The 20,227-nt window shown below is 38.1% G+C and overlaps 1 protein-coding gene across 1 annotated transcript in view; it reads right to left on the bottom strand.

Annotated features, from left to right (window-relative positions):
* LOC306856179 (guanine nucleotide exchange factor VAV2-like) overlaps window positions 1-20,227 on the bottom strand; it is a 249,109-nt gene that overhangs the window by 30,492 nt on the left and 198,390 nt on the right. Inside the window, exons 5-6 of the mRNA XM_079395263.1 lie at window positions 8,037-8,142; window positions 5,414-5,512 (exon numbers count right to left, since the gene is read on the bottom strand). Of these exons, the coding sequence (XP_079251389.1) occupies window positions 5,414-5,512; window positions 8,037-8,142 (205 nt within the window). The remainder of the gene's footprint in view (window positions 1-5,413; window positions 5,513-8,036; window positions 8,143-20,227) is intronic.

Raw genomic sequence — 20,227 nt, forward strand, 5'->3', positions numbered from 1 at the left:
TACTCAAAGTCAAAGCATACAATCAAACACAGTTAATAAGACTGCTTACACCTTGTTGTGGTTTGGTAATTGTCTTTGACAAACAAAAGTCAAATACTATTTGTCTAGCATGGCTGCGGGCAGGCTGTTAAAAGATAATAATCCCTGAGAAATCCTGGCAAATGCATCTATTTGTTTCAGTTGCAAAGCAGAAAGGGATTTCAGAGCAACACTGACACATTTGGCTTAATTAGGAATAAATGAATCAAGTGATAATCAGTAAACAAAGCCTCTGTCTGGAATATGAGATCTGCATGACCTCTCACTGTTTTGACAGGGATTCATCACCTCTAATAACAGTACACTGGCTTATTTTGTCACGCTTCAAATTCTGTGTGTAGTGTGTGACAGCACAATTGGAAACAGGGCAAAAGAAAACGTCACACATTCAAGTTTGTACGATTTGTACATACAAGCAAGAATGCATGCAATAGCTCCAGGGTGAGATTCAATCTTGTGCCAACAGTACTGATTTTAAAAAAACGGACACTGTTGGAAAGGCGGGGCTTAGTGCACCTGTCAATCATCGCCAGGACGCAGCCGAATAGAGCGAGAGAGAGACTTGTCCCGAGAGCGAGAGAAATAATCTCCTTTTGTGTGTTATTGTGTGCGTCGGTGACTAATTGTGAGTATCTGCTCAGCTCTAGGGACTGTTCTTGTTTCTTCTAATAATCATATCGGAGACATTTTGGTATTTGTCCACTGTTCGCGATTGAACGTGTGAAATGTATGTAAGGCTATGCTAGCGCATTCAGCGCACGCACAAGTTGTGTTTACAAATACGCTATCACTATTAGTATTATCCGGTTTCATGCTGCTACATTGGTAATTATTACGGTGAAGTTTATAAGTTTAAGAGTACTTAATTGTTCTGACTTGTGAGGTTTATTGCAAGTATTTGGGCACTGTCAGTTTAACGTGCCAATTATGTTTGCATAAAAGAGAACAACGCAAGATTGTGTGTATATTACCACTGAAAGTCGATACTGTATATTGTATTTACACACTACTACCTTGTATACATTAATGTGATTTGCTTTGATACAGAAGTCAAATATTGTTATGCTGATTATTTCTATATTTCTGTTTTATTGTAGAACCACACCATACACACATCCTCATACACCCCCCAAATCCATCTTCAGTGTTCAATAAACTCCTTTGATTGAAGTTAACCGCTTGATCCACTCCTGTGTTCTAATCGACACACTAAGAGGAAGGCTAGAGAAATCAGAACCACCTTAGAATACAATCCTAGATGAGCTCCAAAACAGACACGATTTCTCACTTTGTGGACAGTGCATGGCATTTCTACCCTGTCTGTAGGCAAAGGAGTTCATTTTTAGTCTCCCAAATGAACTCCCAAAACTTAATGCCAGATTCTGGAAGAGAAATTCTTGAAAGAGTGGTACAAGAGGATGTGATGCTGGTCTTTCAAGAGTCTCTCTCAACTTATCTGTCATAAAGCCTATAAAAAAAAAATTCACAACACTTCAGCATGGTATTCTTATTAAGAGAGGACCAGTGTTGTTTTTTTTAGGATTTTTTCCCCCAAGAAAAGTCTCTGAGAACCTGACACATTGCACTTCTGGAGACTCCAGATAGGTTGCAGTTTGGAAAATCATGGTTGCTGGAGACTAAATGGCTCCCAATGGTTTCACACCTAAATCTCACCTTAATTCTGAATTCTTTTGCAGTTAACATGCGTCTTTTCTTCTCCATTGTTTTTTTCTGACCCAATAAGCATTTCACTGTCCAATGGTCATGCCTTAACTTTGCAAATTCTAGTATTGCATTAGTATTACATCTCTCTCATGGGCATTTAATAATTTTTTACTTTCATTCTGTGTTTAAAGTGCTACTATTATGGATTTTTGAAAATGACCTTTCATGCAGTGTGTAACACAGCTCTAAGTGAATGAAAATATCCTGCAAAGTTTTAAATCTGAAAGTGCACTGTGTATAAAGTTATTGTCTCTCAAAAGAAATAGTTGACTCCGAATCATTGAAACGAGTCGTTTTTAAAACAAATCCCAAGCCGTTTCATGTTGACATCAACATGAAACATTACCATATTGCCCGCCCACTTGTTGGTCTTTTTGCATTGGTCTGAATGAAAATGTAAATCCATTCTTTGCCACTAGGTGCCACTTTTAGAGGAGTAAGAATAGCTCTTTCCCCGGTAACGCTGTACACAAAGCAGCACTGCGCTCACAAACGCTGCTTTATCAGGCATTACAGGCATGATGAAATGGAAATAAGACCAATCATCGCAGATTAGCGTTAAGCAAAGGAGGGTTTGGAAAAATTGGGAGTCGTTGAGCAAGTAAGGTAAAAAGAAATGCATATTATAGGACAATAAAAGCGTTTTTTGACCTTGCATGCATGTCAACCTGTTGTTGAGGACTCCCAAAACCAAAACTTTGAATCTCTTTTTTGGCTCATTTTATCTGTAAAATAAAACCTGCTTAATAATTATGCACACCTGAGTACAGCCTTCATTTATCAGAATCAGAATTAGCTTTATTGCCAGGTATGTTTGCACATACAAGGAATTTGTTTTAATGACAGAAGCTCCACAGTGCGACAGAATGACAGTGACTGGACAGGACACAGATAATAAAAAAATAATGTACAAATATACAAAATGGACAATGTGCAAAATAGCACAAACACAATATACAAAATAGACTATTTAGTATGTATGGGTATGCTAGGTGCAAATTTGAAATCTAATAAGTATGTGTGTTAAATAAAAACTAAAAATAAAAAGTATGATAGTGTTGTGTGTTTAATTTTTAAGAGTTAAGAGTTCAAATGCTCATGAGATGGATTGCCTGAGTGAAGAAACTGTTCCTGTGCCTGGCCATTCTGGTGCACAGAGCTCTGTAGTGTCAACCAGACGGCAACAGTTCAAAGAGGGAGTGTGCTGGATGTGAGGGGTCCAGTGTGATTTTACCAGCCCTTTTGCTCACTCTGGATAAGTACAGTTCTTGGAGAGTGGGTAGGGTTGTACCAATGATTCACTCAGCAGTCCGGACTACCCTCTGTAGTCTTCTGAGGTCAGATTTGGTCGCTGAGCTGAACCAGACAGTTATTGAAGTGCAGAGGACGGAATCAATGATGACAAAGTAGAACTGTTTCAGAAGCTCCTGTGGCAGGTTGAACTTCCTCAGCTGGCGAAGGAAGTACAACATCTGCTGGGCCTTTTTGACAATAGAGTCTATGTGAATGTCCCACTTCAGGTACTGAGAGATGGTGCTGCCCAGGAATCTGAATGACTCCACTGTTGTTACGGTGCTGTTCATGATGGTGGGTGGGGGAAGAGCAGGGGGGTGTCTCCTGAAGTCCACAATCATCTCCAGTGTTTTGAGCGTGTTGAGCTCCAGGTTGTTAAGACTGCACCAGACAGCCAGCTCTTTAACCTCCTGTCTGTAGGCAGACTCATCACCGTCCTGGATGAGGCCAATCAGTGTGGTGTCATCTGCAAACTTCAGGAACTTGACTGTGGGTCTTTAGATGTGCAGTCGTTGGCGTAGAGGGAGAAGAGCAGTGGGGAGAGAATATGTATTTTCCCAGCCTCACTAGCTGCTGCCTGTCTGTTAGGAAGCTGATGATCCACTGACAGACAGAGGTGGTGACGGAGAGCAGAGTTAGTTTGGGCAGGAGGAGGTTTGGAATGATAGTGTTAAAGGCCGAGCTGAAGTCCACAAACAGGATCCTCACATAAGTCCCTGGTCTGTCCAGGTGTTGCAGGATGTAATACATTCCCATGTTTACTGCATCATCCACAGACCTGTTTGCTCTGTAGGCAAACTGCAGGGGGGGTCCAGTGATGTCTTTAAGATAAGCCAAAACCAGTTTTTCAAATGAATTCATGACCACAGATGTTAGAGCCACATGTTTGTAGTCATTAAGTTCTGTTGTCTTGGGTTTCTTTGGGATGGGATGATGGTGGATCGTTTGAAGCATGAGGGGACTTCACACAGCTGGTCAGATGGGGGCCAGAAGATGGGGGCCAGCTGGTCAGCACAGGATTTCAGACAGTCTGGTGTCACACCGTCTGGACCTGGTGCCTTTCTTCTCTTGTTCTTTCTGAAGACCTGGCACACTTCATCTGCACTGATCTGCAGTGCAGGAGGGGGGGGGGGGGGGGGGGGTTGCAGGAGGTGTGAATTATGTTTTTTCAAACCTGCAGTTGAATTCAATCAGATTGTCTGCCAGTTGTTGATTCTCCACAGTGCTGGAGGATGGTGTCTTGTAATTGGTGATGTCTTTCAGACCTTTCCACACTGAAGCCGTGTCACTGGAAGAGAACTGGATCCTTAGCTTATCGGAATAATTCCTCTTTGCCACTCTGATCTCCTTTTCCAGTGTGTATTTGGCCTGTTTATACAAGACTCTGTTCCCATTCCTGTAAGCATCTTCTTTGGCCTGACAGAGCTGTCTGAGTTTTGCAGTGAACCATGGTTTGTCGTTGTTATAAGTTAGATGAGTCCTGGTAGGAATGCACATATCTTCACAGAAACTGATATATGATGTTACAGTCTCTGTGAGCTCATCCAGATCCTTTGCAGCAGCTTCAAAAACACTCCAATCAGTGAGGTCGAAACAGGCTTGTAAAACCCGCTGTTTCATTAGTCAATCTCTTTACAGTCCTTAATACAGGTTTAGCTGATTTCAGTTTCTGCCTGTAGGTCGGTATAAGCTTAACCAAACAGTGATCAGAGAGTCCTAAAGCTGCCCGTGGGACAGAGTGATATGCATCCTTTATTGCTGTATAACAGTGATCCAATATATTACTGTCTCTGGTGAGACATGTAACATGCTGTCTGTATTTTGGCAGTTCACGGGAGAGATCTGCTTCATTAAAGTCCCCTAGAATGAATAAAACCGAAAAAAAAACAGGAAAAACTAACAAAAACACTAAAACAACTGGAGAGCCAAGCACAATGGCTGCAATGCCCGGTGCCATCTTAGTTTTAATATCATTTACAATTATATATCAATTATAAATGATTAAATACAAAATTAATAGTAGTTATTAAGATTGATGTTGTCTGGAATTGGTAAAATGTGCTTGGAAAAAAATATCAGAATATCAACTTGCCTGATAATTATGCACATACTGTATTATGAAAGTAAATGGAAAGTTCCGTTTTAATTTCAAGTTGACTTTAATGTATTAGAATAATTCAACAGGCCACTTAAGAACACTTCTCACCTAGGGCTCAGTTCTCATCTTTTGTCCTCTCCCTCCATCTATTTTGAGTTACCGCACTATCCGCAGAGAACCCTATCAAGACCTTGACCCAATTCCAGGCCTTCATTTCCATTCTCTCCAGCTCTAAATCTTTCTATGCTCTCCACTCACCTTCTCAATGTCCTCCAGTGTCTTGTAGTATTTTGCCTCGGTCTCCTGAATCTCCACCAAGCAGCAGTTTCTCTTATCATCTTCCGTCATGCCCATTTTCTGTTATGGGAAGAAGAAAAAGACACAAACCATGTTGGTATCGTCCTGCAGAATGCCAGCTCAGCACCTTTAAACACCTGAACAAGGTACCGAACTGTAATTTAAGGGAATTCAGGTCACAATCAGGATAGCCAAAGCACATTACAATAAAAGACAGAGGTGGACAGAGTATTTCACAACAAAACCTCAAGGGCAACGTTGGCAAGGACTGTAGGTTAAATGCTGAGGTTCAAGCAAAAATTCAGTCTTTCGTTCATTCAAAACAACATACATGTCTAAGTCTGAAGCACAAAGAACAACTGTAGGAAATCCATAAATGTGGTTTTGATGAGGGTTGAGTAAATAAATGAGGTCAATTCACAAAACAACCACAGAAAATGATCTAATAGAACATGATGCATTTGATTAAGCGTAATCACTGGCTCTTGGTGTAATGCGAGCGGGTTTGCAAGCTTGTTTAAGAAAGTGGCGATAACACTGGAGCTGGGGGAAGGTGCACGTCAGCGGAAGGCCAGAGCTGGAATGAACATCACAACACACATTTAAACATCTGGGCCTAGCGGTGCACAAGGCCAAAGCAAACCTGCCCACATCTAGAGAAATTCAAGCTCACAAACAATTGTTTTGTTAGAGAGCAAGATGGACAAAAAAAAACAGAGACAAAAAATCCTTCCAAAGGTCCGCCTAGCAACACTGAAAGCAGGCAGGATTGGGAACGGCAAATACATTTTTGACTTTCACTGAATAATGGGGCATATGTGAAACTCCAGTGGCTATTGTGGTAAATCTGGAAATTGTCTGAATTGTCAAGAAGATACAATATGTGAAACAACAACAGTTTAGAAACACCTCTGTCTTGGTCTCTGACATGTTTCTTTCTCTCCTTCATTTGAGTGGCTTTATTTCTCCCACTGAGAATCTAATGTGCCCTTGTTGTAACATCTGTCTGATGATACAGATTGTGCGTGTGTGTATCTCTATGATGGCGGGATCCAACAGTTTTCTCTGTCTGCAGGAGGGATTTACTCACTTTAAACTCAGACGGACATTAGCACTGAGTCAGCCTCCCCCCTCCTTTCTCATTTCTAGGAAAAGGAAGACGCTATTGCCATAAGATAACTACTAGCATTTAGATTTATTTTGCACAGTGGATTTAAATATGATGGAAAAAATATGATGTAACTTAAAGGATAATAAATGCATTACATCCCAAATATTAAAAAGTATAAATACCCCATATATTAAAAAGATTAGTCATCAAAAATAAAATCTGACATTGTTTTCTCACCCTCATGTTGTTTAAACCTATGCCTTTCTTTCATTCATGGACCACAAAAGCAGATGTTTTGCAGAATGTTCACGCTGCTCCTTACCATAAAATTAACATATAAAGAGATCTAATAGACCCTAATTAAAAAAAATAAAGGGGAAAGGGAAGTGGTGTGTGGCCAAGTATGGTGACCCATAATCGGAATTTTACACACAGTAGTGAACATACACCCGGAGCAGTGGGCCTGAGACTCGAACCCATGACCTTCGGGTTACAAGTCCAACTCTCTATACATTAGGCCACGACTGCCCCAACTGATTATGCTTAAAACATTAAGCATAATCATTTGTTTTTGGTGTATTGCTAGTGGGTTTGCAAACTTATTTTAGAAAGCAGAGACCACATGCTGTAAAGCTCCAAAAAGGACCAAAAAAACTATAAAAGTACCATAGAAGTAGTCCAAACAAATGGGGTTATGTATTTCAAGTCTTCTAAAGTCAACTATAGTTTATAGTTTCTGTATATTGTGCGTTGTGGGCATAAATTATTATTATTTTCAGTAAATAATTAATACAAATTCATTTCAGTTATGCAATTATTAAAAACATTCATTTTCACATATATTTATATTAATGCATATTGCAAGTTTATTTTCATAATGTCGAATTAACTGAATTATTGGTATATGGGAGTCGAAACGTTTGTTCACATGCTTCAGGTGGCAAGTTTAAAAATGAACATGCACAAATAAGATTTTAGGTGTAATCAAGGTCTTTTAGGTCCCTGTCATCATGTGCTTTCACTGCATGGAAAAATAGCAGTGTAAACAATTATTAAAACATCTGAGGGTAAAATATTAATTGACATAGTATTGAATAAATTTATCTATTTTTGGGTCACCTATTCCTTTAATAAATAAAATTGTGGAAATTCAATGAACTGTCAATGAGAGTGAGACTCTAGACCTGCTCAGCAAGTTCTTCATTTATGCATAAAGGGTTCAAGGGCTTCTGCCGACACACATTTAAAGGAAAGGAAAGAGGACCACTGAAGGAGCATAAGAGAATCATGTGCGGTTCAGCGTGACACTTACCTGCATGTATCTGATCTGCAGCATTAAGGAGGCAAAGCAGCAAATGTAAGCAGAGCAAGTGAACTCGCGCACAGCCGAGGGAAAATGACAGGAAAACAATCCATCTATAACCTCTCTCACACACGCACCAATGAGCGTTGTCCGTATGGTGTCTCACTCACCATGGGCTGTCTAACCTCCACCTTGATGATGTCCTCGTAGATGTCGTCCCCATCGTCCTCGCAGGGGACGCAGTCATATATGTCATCCTCTCCCACATCATGCTCACTGTGCAAGAAAAATAAAACAATTTTGTGACTAGAAGTACACTACCATTCAAAAGTTTGGGCTCAGTAAGTTTGAATTTTTATTATTATTATTATTACTATTTTTCACAGCAAGGACAAACTCAATTAAAAACTTACCATAAAGACATTTATAATGTTTCATGCATTAAAGGGGTGGTTGACAGTTTTTTTTCTAGGCTTGATTGTGTTTATGGGGTGCAGTCTAACATGGGTTAATGCTTAGTTTAAAAACCTTTATTCTACACCGCTCTGTCCCTTCTCCTGTAAACGTGCTGATGATTTCCCGCTTTATGAAGCCCCTCCCTCAAAGATACCCAATGGGCTCAGATTGGTTGGCTGGCTCAATGTGTTGCGGTTCACTAAACCGCCAGTGCGCGTCTAAACGTTCCGCCCCTCAGCTCAGCGGCATGTGCTACGGTTGTATTGTAAACAATGACGTCGTCATTATCGCTTATCAATTTGAGCCCGATTGAGACGCAGAGGATATTAGTGAAGAGGATCGCACAGAACCTGTGCAAGCACGGCTCTTAATGGTATGTTTTTGTTTGTTGTTGTCTCATACTTTTAGATACGCTGTTATTTGTAAATGCTACTGCTTATGTTAGCTTTTTATATACGGTTTTATCCAGATTAAAGCTTTAATACAGCACAGCAATGGCATGCACGTCCATGTTTAACGCTTCTCATAGCTATGTGAAAAATATCTGTCTGTCTATAAACAAAGTGTATAATTGGAACAGTTCATTGTTGCATTAAGCTGATGAGCTGATGATCTGAATGAGAGAGAGAGAGAGAGAGAGATGCAGAGCAGAGCCTGTGCAGGGCAGGGGGACGCAAGAAACAGGATTAAGAACCGCTGCTTTCAAACACTGATTTTGAAAGGTCTAAATCTATTAGAATCGTTAGAAGACAGAATCGCGATTCATATATTTTAAAAGACGATATCTCCATTTGCATTGAACTTTCACGTTGTAACTTTGCAGATATTGTTTATGCTCAAACAACAACATTACACACTAACTAACTTAAAAAAGTTCAATTGTAATCAACCACTCCTTCAATAATGTTACAGTTTTGCCATTGTGGGAATAAAACACCATTATTTTAAATTGTAATAATATTTCACAATAATTACAGTTTTTATTGTACTTTACTGTACTTTGATCAAATAAAACTTACTTTTTTTCTCATCATTTGATGCAAAATACTGAGACAAAATAATGCAACAAAGTATCCAGCGTTGTGTCAAAAATGGGAAGCAACCGACAAAATGTCCAAAGACAAAATCAGATTAACGTAAAAGAGATCATATCAATTTATCACATTGCTCCCGGTTAGGATAGTTTTTACAAAGCGTCAACTGAGACAAAATTAGGAATTACTTGGGACAAAGTTAGCATCATCACATACAGTTTGCGGCCCTGATTAGCTTGTGTGTAACTTTTTTCAGACATCGAAAGAGCCCTGAGACCGCAGCAATGCCATTCATCACTGCACACTCTGTCGTTGTTCTCTCAGGTGAGAAAAGGAATGGCCGAAATAAAGCAGGTTGCCATCACAGAAGGTGTCCTGGTCCCAGCTGCCTCACAGCAACAATCAAATCAGTCATCCATCCCTCCCTAAGAGAAGACCTCACTCTCTCAAACACACACACACCAGACAGCTTTGCAACCAGACAGCAACAAGTTCCTTCCTCACTTCTGCTGATGTGTCCAATTGCAGGCTAAAACAAGTGTGAAAAGCTAATTCGGCTTGAATCAAACACCTGCCCAGGAGATTAGCTCACTGCCTCATCGGCTCATGGAGAACAGACATACAAACGCATCCCTACATCTAGGACTGCACAATTAATCAAATTTCTAATCGCGATTACAATGATGGATATCATGATTACATAATCGTTCAAAGTCGCGATTACAAAAATAAATAAACAATTAAAAATGCCCACTTGCATTATTCTGTGTGCTTAAGAGGGTGTTTGCAGCGCGGGGTTTAACAAACTCAAACACACTGGATAAAAGACGTTTTGTCTAACTGATTGTCGTTGTCACTCTGTTGTGCATGATAGATATGTTAAATGCAAAATGTGTCAAAAGAGGAACAAAATAGCGGTACTCGTTTGAACTGCACGCCACACAGACCTTTTATCCGCTCGCCTCAAAAGAAAACAGCGCAGCGCGAGCTTAGAGCGTATGCGTTTATTACAGAGACCAGTCACGATCACACGCTAAACAACGCTGTGAAATCCAGTAAGAAGCACTCGAGTTCAGCGCAGAGTTCTCCAGAACAAATCATGTCTCTTTAATTTAAACTAGTTTAAAGCCAAATAAATCGGAGCTGTTATTCTCATCAACTCTGATGCAGAAAGCAGCAGAAACTGCAACAACGATCCAGTTAGAAGACGTTTCAATCCACAAATCACCCACATTTACCATAGTTTTACTGTAGCAACAGTAACGGTACAATACGGTGGCAGAAAAGTAGGATATTCATATTGAGTATTATTATATTATTATTATACTAAATATGTTAAAGGAGTAATGGAATATAATTACATTTAGTTAATTATTCTATCAGTTGATGTGGATTTGTAATTGACAGTGTCTTTAAGCTACTGTTTTTCAATGCAAACACCATAGAAACCATATAGTTAGGCTACTTTTTTACCATGATAATGAGGTGCTGTTCTTATGGTTATGTATAAAAGATGAGGCTGTTTCAGTTTTCACAATGGTACTGTCAAATGTACATCTGCATCCCAACTCAAAAGCAATAAATGTTCAGGAAGAGTGTTTTCAGCCTTTTTTTAAATATATATTTTATATGAAAATATGGCATGCAGCTTCAAACAATGGCATAAATCTGTTCAAAATAATCGTTATTAATAATCACAATTACAATCTCAAGGGAATAATCGTCAATTATGATTTTTGTCATAATCGTGCGGCCCTACCTACATCCTTCTTTCAGCCCTCCCTTCCAAAACAAGTGATGATAAACTAAACATTTGCTTTATATTTGCATATATATCTAGTAGATAACAAAAAAGTGTGCTGTAGAGATACTAATTAGCATTTAACAACTTGTGTGAGTGTGCTAGGATGCTCTAGGAAGCTTTTTAATTAGCCAGTAAGATCATTACTTCCATGCTATAATATACCATGACATTGCTATTATGTAACACTTCACGTTCTTCAGCAGAATACATGTTTATTTCAATGCAAATGTAGATTAATACTGAGAAAATATTTTGCTAGGGGAACAACAAAGATAAGAAATTACTGGTCCACATCCTGCTGGCTTCAGGGAGTTTGTGTGATTTGATTTGCTGCAGCAATCCCTTGCCAAAACGATTTATTTGTGACAAACTGAAAGTTAATGTGGTAAATTTGTTTCACAGAGCACAACATTTCCCTGCTGGAAAAAACCCCAAAGCCAAACCTGGTTTGCTGATTTTTGGGCTGGTTTTAGAGGGTTTTAGGGAACTTTTCAGCTGGTCATGCTGGGGGAATCTTTTAAACCAGCTAAAACTAGCATAAAAACCACCAACTTAAATCAGCCATAACTAGCACACCAGGCAGGTCAAATGAAAATGTTTTTCAGCATTGAGTAGTTGGTAGACTACACAAATATCTAAGCCATCACCATGTTATATTCAATCCTATCCAAAAATGTTTTACTGAATCATTGGAATCTGAAACGAGACTGGCATAGAATGGCATAGAATGGATGGAAGCCAGCCAGAGTGAGTTGTGAATAGTTGGAGGATTGTCCTTCTGGCAAGAGCTGCTGGCTGTTAATCCATCTGTGTGACCTTCTATACCTGCACATCTAGAACAGCTGCCTGAAATATAAATTAGAGAAAACAGCTGCACAATTTTACATGGAACTTCATCACCTTCAGTCTCTCACATGGCTTTCAGAACAAATAATACTCAAGAGTATAATTTTTGAGTGTTTTATTTATTTGAGTGACTGAAATTCTTTGGTTCGTGCCTGTGGCTGCTGAATAAGAGCAATTCCACTGTTACCTTCTGTGAACAATGTGTGGATTCAGGAACTCTTTGATATTAGATCTCCTGGGGCATTGTGGGTAATTTGATGTATTGCTAGAAGGTCTTGTTAAACAGTTTGTTTATACTGTACAAAGACTTCTGTCTGTGTTTATAATTATTTTCATCTTAAATTGCTTTTAAGAATAAGAGTAAAATGAATTGATGTGCTATTAGGGTAAACGTAACTATTGAGCTCACCAAAATCTACATTGAGACATTCTTAGTGCACAAGATATATTAAATTTTATTTTAAATGACAAAAGCATTTCAATTATGATATACATCATTAAATGCAAAAAGTCTGGCTGTGCTTAGTGGGTACTTATTTTAAACAACCTTTTTAAAGAATAATTGAAAAACATTTTTTTGTCAATCACAAAAAAGAAACAACACTAAAAAAACAAAAGCAACAAGGCATTCAATTTGATCAGTTATATATTCATAGTGAAGTGTTGTTTAAGCACACTGCAACATCTAGCCTATACTAGTCCACGTTCAGCTAAGTAACACATATTCAAAAATCAAATAAAACAAACAAACCAATAAAACATTTAATTCATGGTGACGAACACAGCAACTGGCCTCATTATGAAGCCTCTTATTAAATGGACGTCAACTTATCTATAGCCTCTTAAGGCTGGAATACACTACATGATTTTTGCCCCGATTTTCCACTGATTTACAGCCTGGAGAAGTTGATGCTAGTTGCCAAAGGTCAGAACCAGTCTGTAGATTTAAACTGACAGAATCTATAGAAAATCTTTTAACTTAAGTGACAACCATCAGTTAATATTTAAAGTCTGTTTATGAAGTATTTACATAGACGTTCAGTGTGGAAGAGCTTAAAGAGAGCACACTGAGCTTAATTGGAGCAGCAACAATTTTTTATAAATTTCATGTAATATTTATTAAAATGGCAAGATTTTGCAAAATAAATAATCTCGGTCATGTATTATGTTCATATGTATTTTATTATGAACAATATCTATGAAATCATACTTTTTATTACTGATATCACACTGAAGCTGTGTGATTTTCACAGTAGTGCACCCTTTAAGCTCACCTTACAATAATGTGAAATCATTAAAAATTGCAGCAGTATAAAACCACAGACCAGCAATAAACTATCAATTTATAATATTATGGATTTAAAAGTACAAGTCAGTAATACCTGTGAAGTAATATTAGCGTTGCACACAATCTTATACAGCTAGTCATCTAACTGTAATTATTTCCCACATCCAAGTTCCAGTTTATATTATGCAAAAGTCTGAACATTAATCTCTTAATTTTACAGTAAGTAGAGAAACTTACCCAAAATAAAGGCTTAAAGATCTAAAAAAAAAATTTAAAAAAAAGGACTTTTAAAGGGCTCCTCTGTTAGTGAAAGTTTTCAGACAGCTGTGAACTAGGGATGTCAACGATTAAATCGACGATCGATTAATTGTCGATAAGAGATATAATCGATTAAAGCTATCGATGGCCGATTAAGCGGTTTTATTTTGGGGTGTGTGCGGCAAAACACGTGCAAGCAGCTGTGAGTGACGTAACGGGGCTGGATCTTTGGCGAAAATTACACTAACATACAAATTAGAGATCGACCGATATATCGATTTACCAATATTTTCCCGATATTTAAGCATTTTTCCATAATCGGATATCGGTTTTGTAATATCGGATTCCCCGATAAACACCGCCATCTTGTGGGTGTTTTGAGAATTGCGTGCAGGTACTTGATTTGCTGTAGTTATTAAGTATTTAATATTACAGTCATTAATGCACAAATTAGATGTATTACATAAATGCCTGATATATAGTTTATGCAACTTGGCTCTAAGAAATATGATACTCTGTCAAGCTCTGTCCCTATAAAGATATAACTTTGCCTGAAATAACACAGCCATGAATTAGCGCATGTTGGAAATAAAAGCATTGATTTTAATTCTCTCTCTGTTGTCTATATGCTCATCATTAGTCTCGTGAAGCCGCTTTCATATTGCAGTTCACTCAGCGGTTGATGCTCAAGAAATGCTCAGCACGGCCACTGCATGTAACTTTTAACAAGATTCACTTTTTTGAAGCACCCTAAATTGTATTAACACTTACTATATAACCATTATTTTGTTTATAAACATCTAAATTAATACAACTCTATGGGAATTCTCTGCAATCGATCGCAGTTTGAGTAGCCTATAGTTCTGTGTAAAGGCATATAAACCGCGCTGTCAGCAGCATAATTTAGAGCATGCCAGTTGAGAAATGCAATAAAATACAATGCTTGTTATATTCCAATATTCCAGAGAATATTATTCCGTGAATTAACATTATCCAGTGAATTATTGTTCACTCTTTATCCTATTAAACAGCTTATAAACCTACTAAAACTGTAGTTAAAAATGAAGTTGATATGATTCCTGTCCTTTATTTATTTTCTCCATTTGAAAACATTAGACATTCTACGTTTATTTTGCTTACTGCTAATATTAGTGTTGCTGCTAAAGCTTTTTATAAATAAAATGTTTTTTATTGTTGTAATACAAAGATTAAATTTAACATGACGGGCTCAAGACTGCGACCAAAATGGTAATTTTTTGCGAGTTAAAATTTGACGTGGTCGCATTTGTACGAGTGCATGGTCTGCGCTGCTCCAAAGCATCTGCTTCATACAGCGCGCGCTGCAGAGCCACGGCACATTGTAGCAGGAGTCAGATTTAACTGATCACGTGAAGAGAGGTGCTTTCAGCGCGAGCGCTTCGTGGGTAGAGCCTGGTTTATACTCAAGCGTCAGCACGAGCGTGAAGGTGCGCGTCGCGGATGGAGCGCAACGGAGGATTTTGTTTTCAAACTATAGTAAAAGACCGCTTCTTAAACCAGAGAAGGTGAACATGGTGGTATTCGTGTAGAAAAAACATGCAAGCTTGTTATCTTTGCTGTTTACCTCACGTTATGCTATGGAGGCTTTCCTTAGTTTAAAAAAAATATATATTAATATTTATTTGCTTCCTAGTTTGCTAAACATTCTGTAATATACTCGGTATATTACACAGCATACGATGTGCCCTATGCCATGCCTCGTCTTATTCGTTTTTGTTAGTAAATGTTATGTAAGCTAGTTTGTCATTGTCAATGTACTGTTTTATTGTTGTTGTGCTTTTTAATTAAGAATAACAATGAATCCATCTTTTGTTTTAGTCTTAAAAAATGAAAGGTGTATAGATATAAGCAAAACAGACAATTATCTTTTCTTGTAAATGTGACACCAAGATCGCAAATTTTAAAGTGAAAGCGCACAAAAAAAGGAATTCCTGTTCACAAAATTTAAATCACAAATAATACCGACGAAAAAGAACGAGTTGAATGTTGAACACTTTCGTTACCATATAACTATAAACTATGATAAAAGTTCATCAGCATGCATTGATTAATCAAATGTTCAAATGTGCAAAAACAAAAAACAAAAAAACTAATTGCAACCAAATTATGTGCTCGTGCGACCAACTGAGAAAGTTAGTCGCAAAAGTGAGATCAGTGGGAAGAATGAGTCTAGAGCCCTGCGTGAAAGACTGCTAATTCTCAAAACATCTTTTGTTAAGATGACTGAAAGGAGGAAAAACCAAAGTGAAGTATGGACTTGCTTCACGCAGTCATTTATTTACTTTATAACAGTAAATAAATATTGGTTCGGCATATCGGTTATCGGGCACATAAACATACAAATAATTGGTATTGGTATAATTGGTAATAAAAAATAAAATAAATATCGGTCGATCACTAATACAAATTATGCTTTTAATGTGATCCAAACTTTAAAAGTACATTAAAACAGAAACAATATACATTTATTTTGTATTGAAATGTAGAAAATAACTCATGTTTAATTATAATTTCCCCAGATATAATTGTTTAATACAATTATATCTGCGCTTCTGCGCAATTATATCTGCGCTCTGCGCTTCGACAGGGCTGCGGGACACAAGCATGACAGAGATATAAATAGGCTATATAGGGCTAGGCTTAGGCAAGTCCATTTGACTTAATAATTTGTGATTGAAAAACCATGATTTAACTATAATAAAGGAACAAATTAGCGTTAAGTCATAGGAACGAATTCTTAATTCATTGCCACAAAATCTTTCATTTCCCCCTGCATGTTTGCCACAGTAAGCGATGCGAAAACAGTGCTTAAAGTGAATGACAATAAAATAAACCTGCGAAATTAGAGGGTGAGACGGCGAGGATTTGGGAAAAGAAACAACAAATATTATAAAATTCCTGGAAATTTGTGACCAACCGGCAGAAAATAACATAAAGCCACGTATGGCTTTAAATGGACAGGTATCGAACAGCATGAATGCAAACGCATAGTCACAATGTAACATTTGCCTGCTAACCCATTATTTCTTTTATAAACAAAGCTTTGTACCTTACTTGTGTCATACTCGCATTAAAATGTTTCATGTCAGCAGCAGTGTTTTCCGTAGCATTGCCGATAGAAGTGGTTCTCTGACCACGTGGCGCAGCCCCACGAGCCGCAGTTACGTTTGGGATCATTTTATTTGAATGCCAATAATGTCAACTGCAAACATTGCAATTGTTTTAAAATACAACAACGAGTACAATGAAACCATTTAAAGAGGCGCATTCAGCAGTGGGGATCTGAAACAGCCAACAAAGTAAAATTACCCGTACTACGGCACACTCTCTTCATTTTATCAAATGATCATAATCACATCTATTCATTTTACAGTCCTGCCACTAGCCTTTTATTTAGACTAAAACCCCTGTCATTCGGGTGAGAAAGCCTGCGTTTTGAGTGGCATTTGCACATCCTGTCAGGCGGTGAATATATGCCACTGCAATAGACACATTTCACAGCGTTAAGGTTATCGATTAATTAATCGTTAATTTAAATGACGATCGCTTATGGAAATGATCACTAGATCATGAACACATGGAGACTCGTATCTCAGTGTGCAATGATCTGACTGACTTGAAATTACAGGAGGTATATACAGTAGTAACAAACACATCAATTGGTTAATAAATCAAGTATGATAATACATTGTTTTCCTTTTATAATCTGAGCTCAAATATGGAAGTGTGCTTAATGGGTACGTGAGCGTAATAGGTACGTTTACCCTATATATAAATTAAATACATTTTAATAATAATTTGCCACACATACACGCCTGTAAAACACTTGTAACAAAAGCAAACTGATATATTAATATAACTACTGTAATTCCTGTAAGCTTCTGGTGAAAACTGTTCTGTCAATCAGTACAAAAAAGGGTGAAAAGCTCAAAGTTTATTGAACTGTCTTTCATGTTTTACAGCGGGACCAGTACATGGATAGGACTACCTTCACTTTGAAAATCCTTTGAGAGAACTGTGAAATTGCGGAATTCAAAATAATTACCTTTTTGAACATGATTTAAATGGCATTCCTTTTTCAACAGTTCCTTTTGAAAAGTAGGCAGAAATGGACAAGCTAATAAAAAGAAAGGTGCTGGCCTCAATCTAACATTCAGCATTGTGTCCACAAGGAGAAGGGATTGTTTGAAGTATTAATTGAGGTTGTACAGTTCACCCTGAAGGACGGATGGCTTGCTGTCCTCCCTCATTAGCTGAGTTGACTTTCCCCACTCGCAGAGCTGTTGTCTGTCACAGTTCAGTGGACTAAAGAAAAAAAACACATTGTCCCTCTGAATCACACTAGTTCCAAACTGCAAAGGAACTGAGGCAAAAAGAATTCTGAAGGCTCTATCATGTGACCTCAAATCCATTATCTGCATTATGTGAGATGCAGTGATCTGTACAGTGGATTGTGAGGTTTTGTGTGTATCGTGCTGGATGAAAGAAGACAGACTGTCAAAAAAGGTGGTTATTTTTCCTCATGGTATAAATAAGTTTGGCAAAAATAGGTTGTCCACTTTTGCATCCAATGACATGACCCCATTTGGTGTCATTACATGAAATTACAAACTTTTGGCCATAATCAGTATGAGCACATGGAAAGATCACAAAATGCTTCATTATATAAGAATACAACAAACCAAAGACCAGCTCCGCTGTAAAATGAATGTTATTAAGGCTGATCCAACTTGTGGTTCTGGTGGGTGGGCATAATAAAGTACATATACATCTATGAGTGCCAATGGAAAAATCCTGACTGGTTTATGAATCAATATGGTGTAAATAGTCATAATCTGTATACTGAAAGTGTGGAAAGATTCTTTCTCATACCGGAGTACGACTCCATTTGGGCCACAACCAAGAATTCACTGAAATTACGAAATATTTTGTGGTTTCATGCTGTCTAAACCATCAGGACCACAGAGGTTGTTCCGAGACCACTCACAAGTGCTGATTTCACTTGTGTAACAGCATTCTTGACTGTTTCCTTCGCTTAGCCAACCACAAACCCAGAAAGTGAAAACCATGTTTAGAGCAGAGTAAAGGATCCATCCCAAACTCATAGCAGTATGTCAATAAAAGTTAACTTTACCGCACACTGTCATACTAGAACTGATCCCAGTAACCCGGGATGAATTAATGAGAGGGAAGATAAAGGGGAACAGTTCACAACACTGGCAGAAGAGGCTACATATGGACTCAGGGCATGGCAAGAAAAAGGCAACCACATGCTGTTTCTGCATGCCTGGCACACTGACCCAGCCACACTGACCCTGTGTACTAGAAGAGGCCAACATGGTATAAAGATCTGTACATATGTTATCAGACAGGCAGCATTTTGCATATCTGTCAGAAGATGTGACCTCGAGTCTCAAAGCCTCTCTCTGAAGAAAACAAACTGCAGTTCTGGGCAAAAAATATCCCCTTGGTCTCCATTGGGACTGAATCAAATACAAAGACGAGAAACAAAATAAAAAGAAACTAAATGCATTTAAAATTTTTTGGGAAAAAATAAGCATATTATTTCTTAAATAGTTAAAGTTTCTTATTAATGTGTGAAAATCAAGTCATGAGGGCTAACGAAACTTCTCATTTTAATGAAATCTTTGTTTTAGGGTATCTATTAATGAGGGCTGAATAAGCAGCAAAACTACTTAGTTGAGAAGTTCTGTACATTATTTGAGGATTCCACTGAAGGTTTGTCAAATTTCCAAACACGTCCATCATCTTGACTGAATAGGTCGTTGAGTTCAGTCTGAGGTGCCAGGAGAGACAGGTGCCAATGGCAGTCATTTGTCCCTCCTGGAAGCTAAGAGTGCTTTAGCCTGAGGCTCCATTACCCACAATGCCTCAGGTGAGAATGTAACATAGCAGCAACCAGTTAGGATGAAGTAAATCATTGCTGACATGATGTACATCCAGACATATGATTGCTATTTGATGGAGAAAGGGACAGTCTGCTTGCTAAAATTGAACAATTTCATGCTTTGCCAATTTTTGGATGAACACATTAAATATAGTGAAAAGAGATGATGATGCTGGGAAATCTAATAGGGCTGGATTGGATGTGAACTCGCAGATTACTCATAGATAATAAATCAGAATTAACAACCCTGCCACATTTATACCACTGAATTACCAACAGCAGTCAGTTCGGATCAGGGCATACCTGAATACACAGCACTCAAGACCACAGTCCCTGGTTCAGCACCCGTTAACGTCAAAATACAGAGGTGTGTCGAAAATAAACACAATAGTTTGTGATGGAGCTCCCCTTCTGAACCACTGCTACAAACACATTGGCCAATGATGTGAAATGTACAGGCTACAGAATTAAAAAAAAATTGCATTTATATATATATATATATATATATATATATATATATACAAATTTTTATTATTACCCAATCCCATTTCTACCCCTTAGCCCTTCCCCTTTCCCCTATCCCTTCACGTGAACGCGCAAAACAGAGGGGTAGGGGAAAGGGGAAGTGCCAGATAGCCCTGCAAACGAAGATTTTTCGGGACCACACTTCAAACGAAGGGGTATAAGAATTATCAGCATAAACCAGCTACAGCAGCAACATGGCTGCC

This window comes from Barbus barbus, assembly GCF_936440315.1.
Source record: "Barbus barbus genome assembly, chromosome: 36".
Lineage (NCBI taxonomy): Eukaryota > Metazoa > Chordata > Actinopteri > Cypriniformes > Cyprinidae > Barbus > Barbus barbus.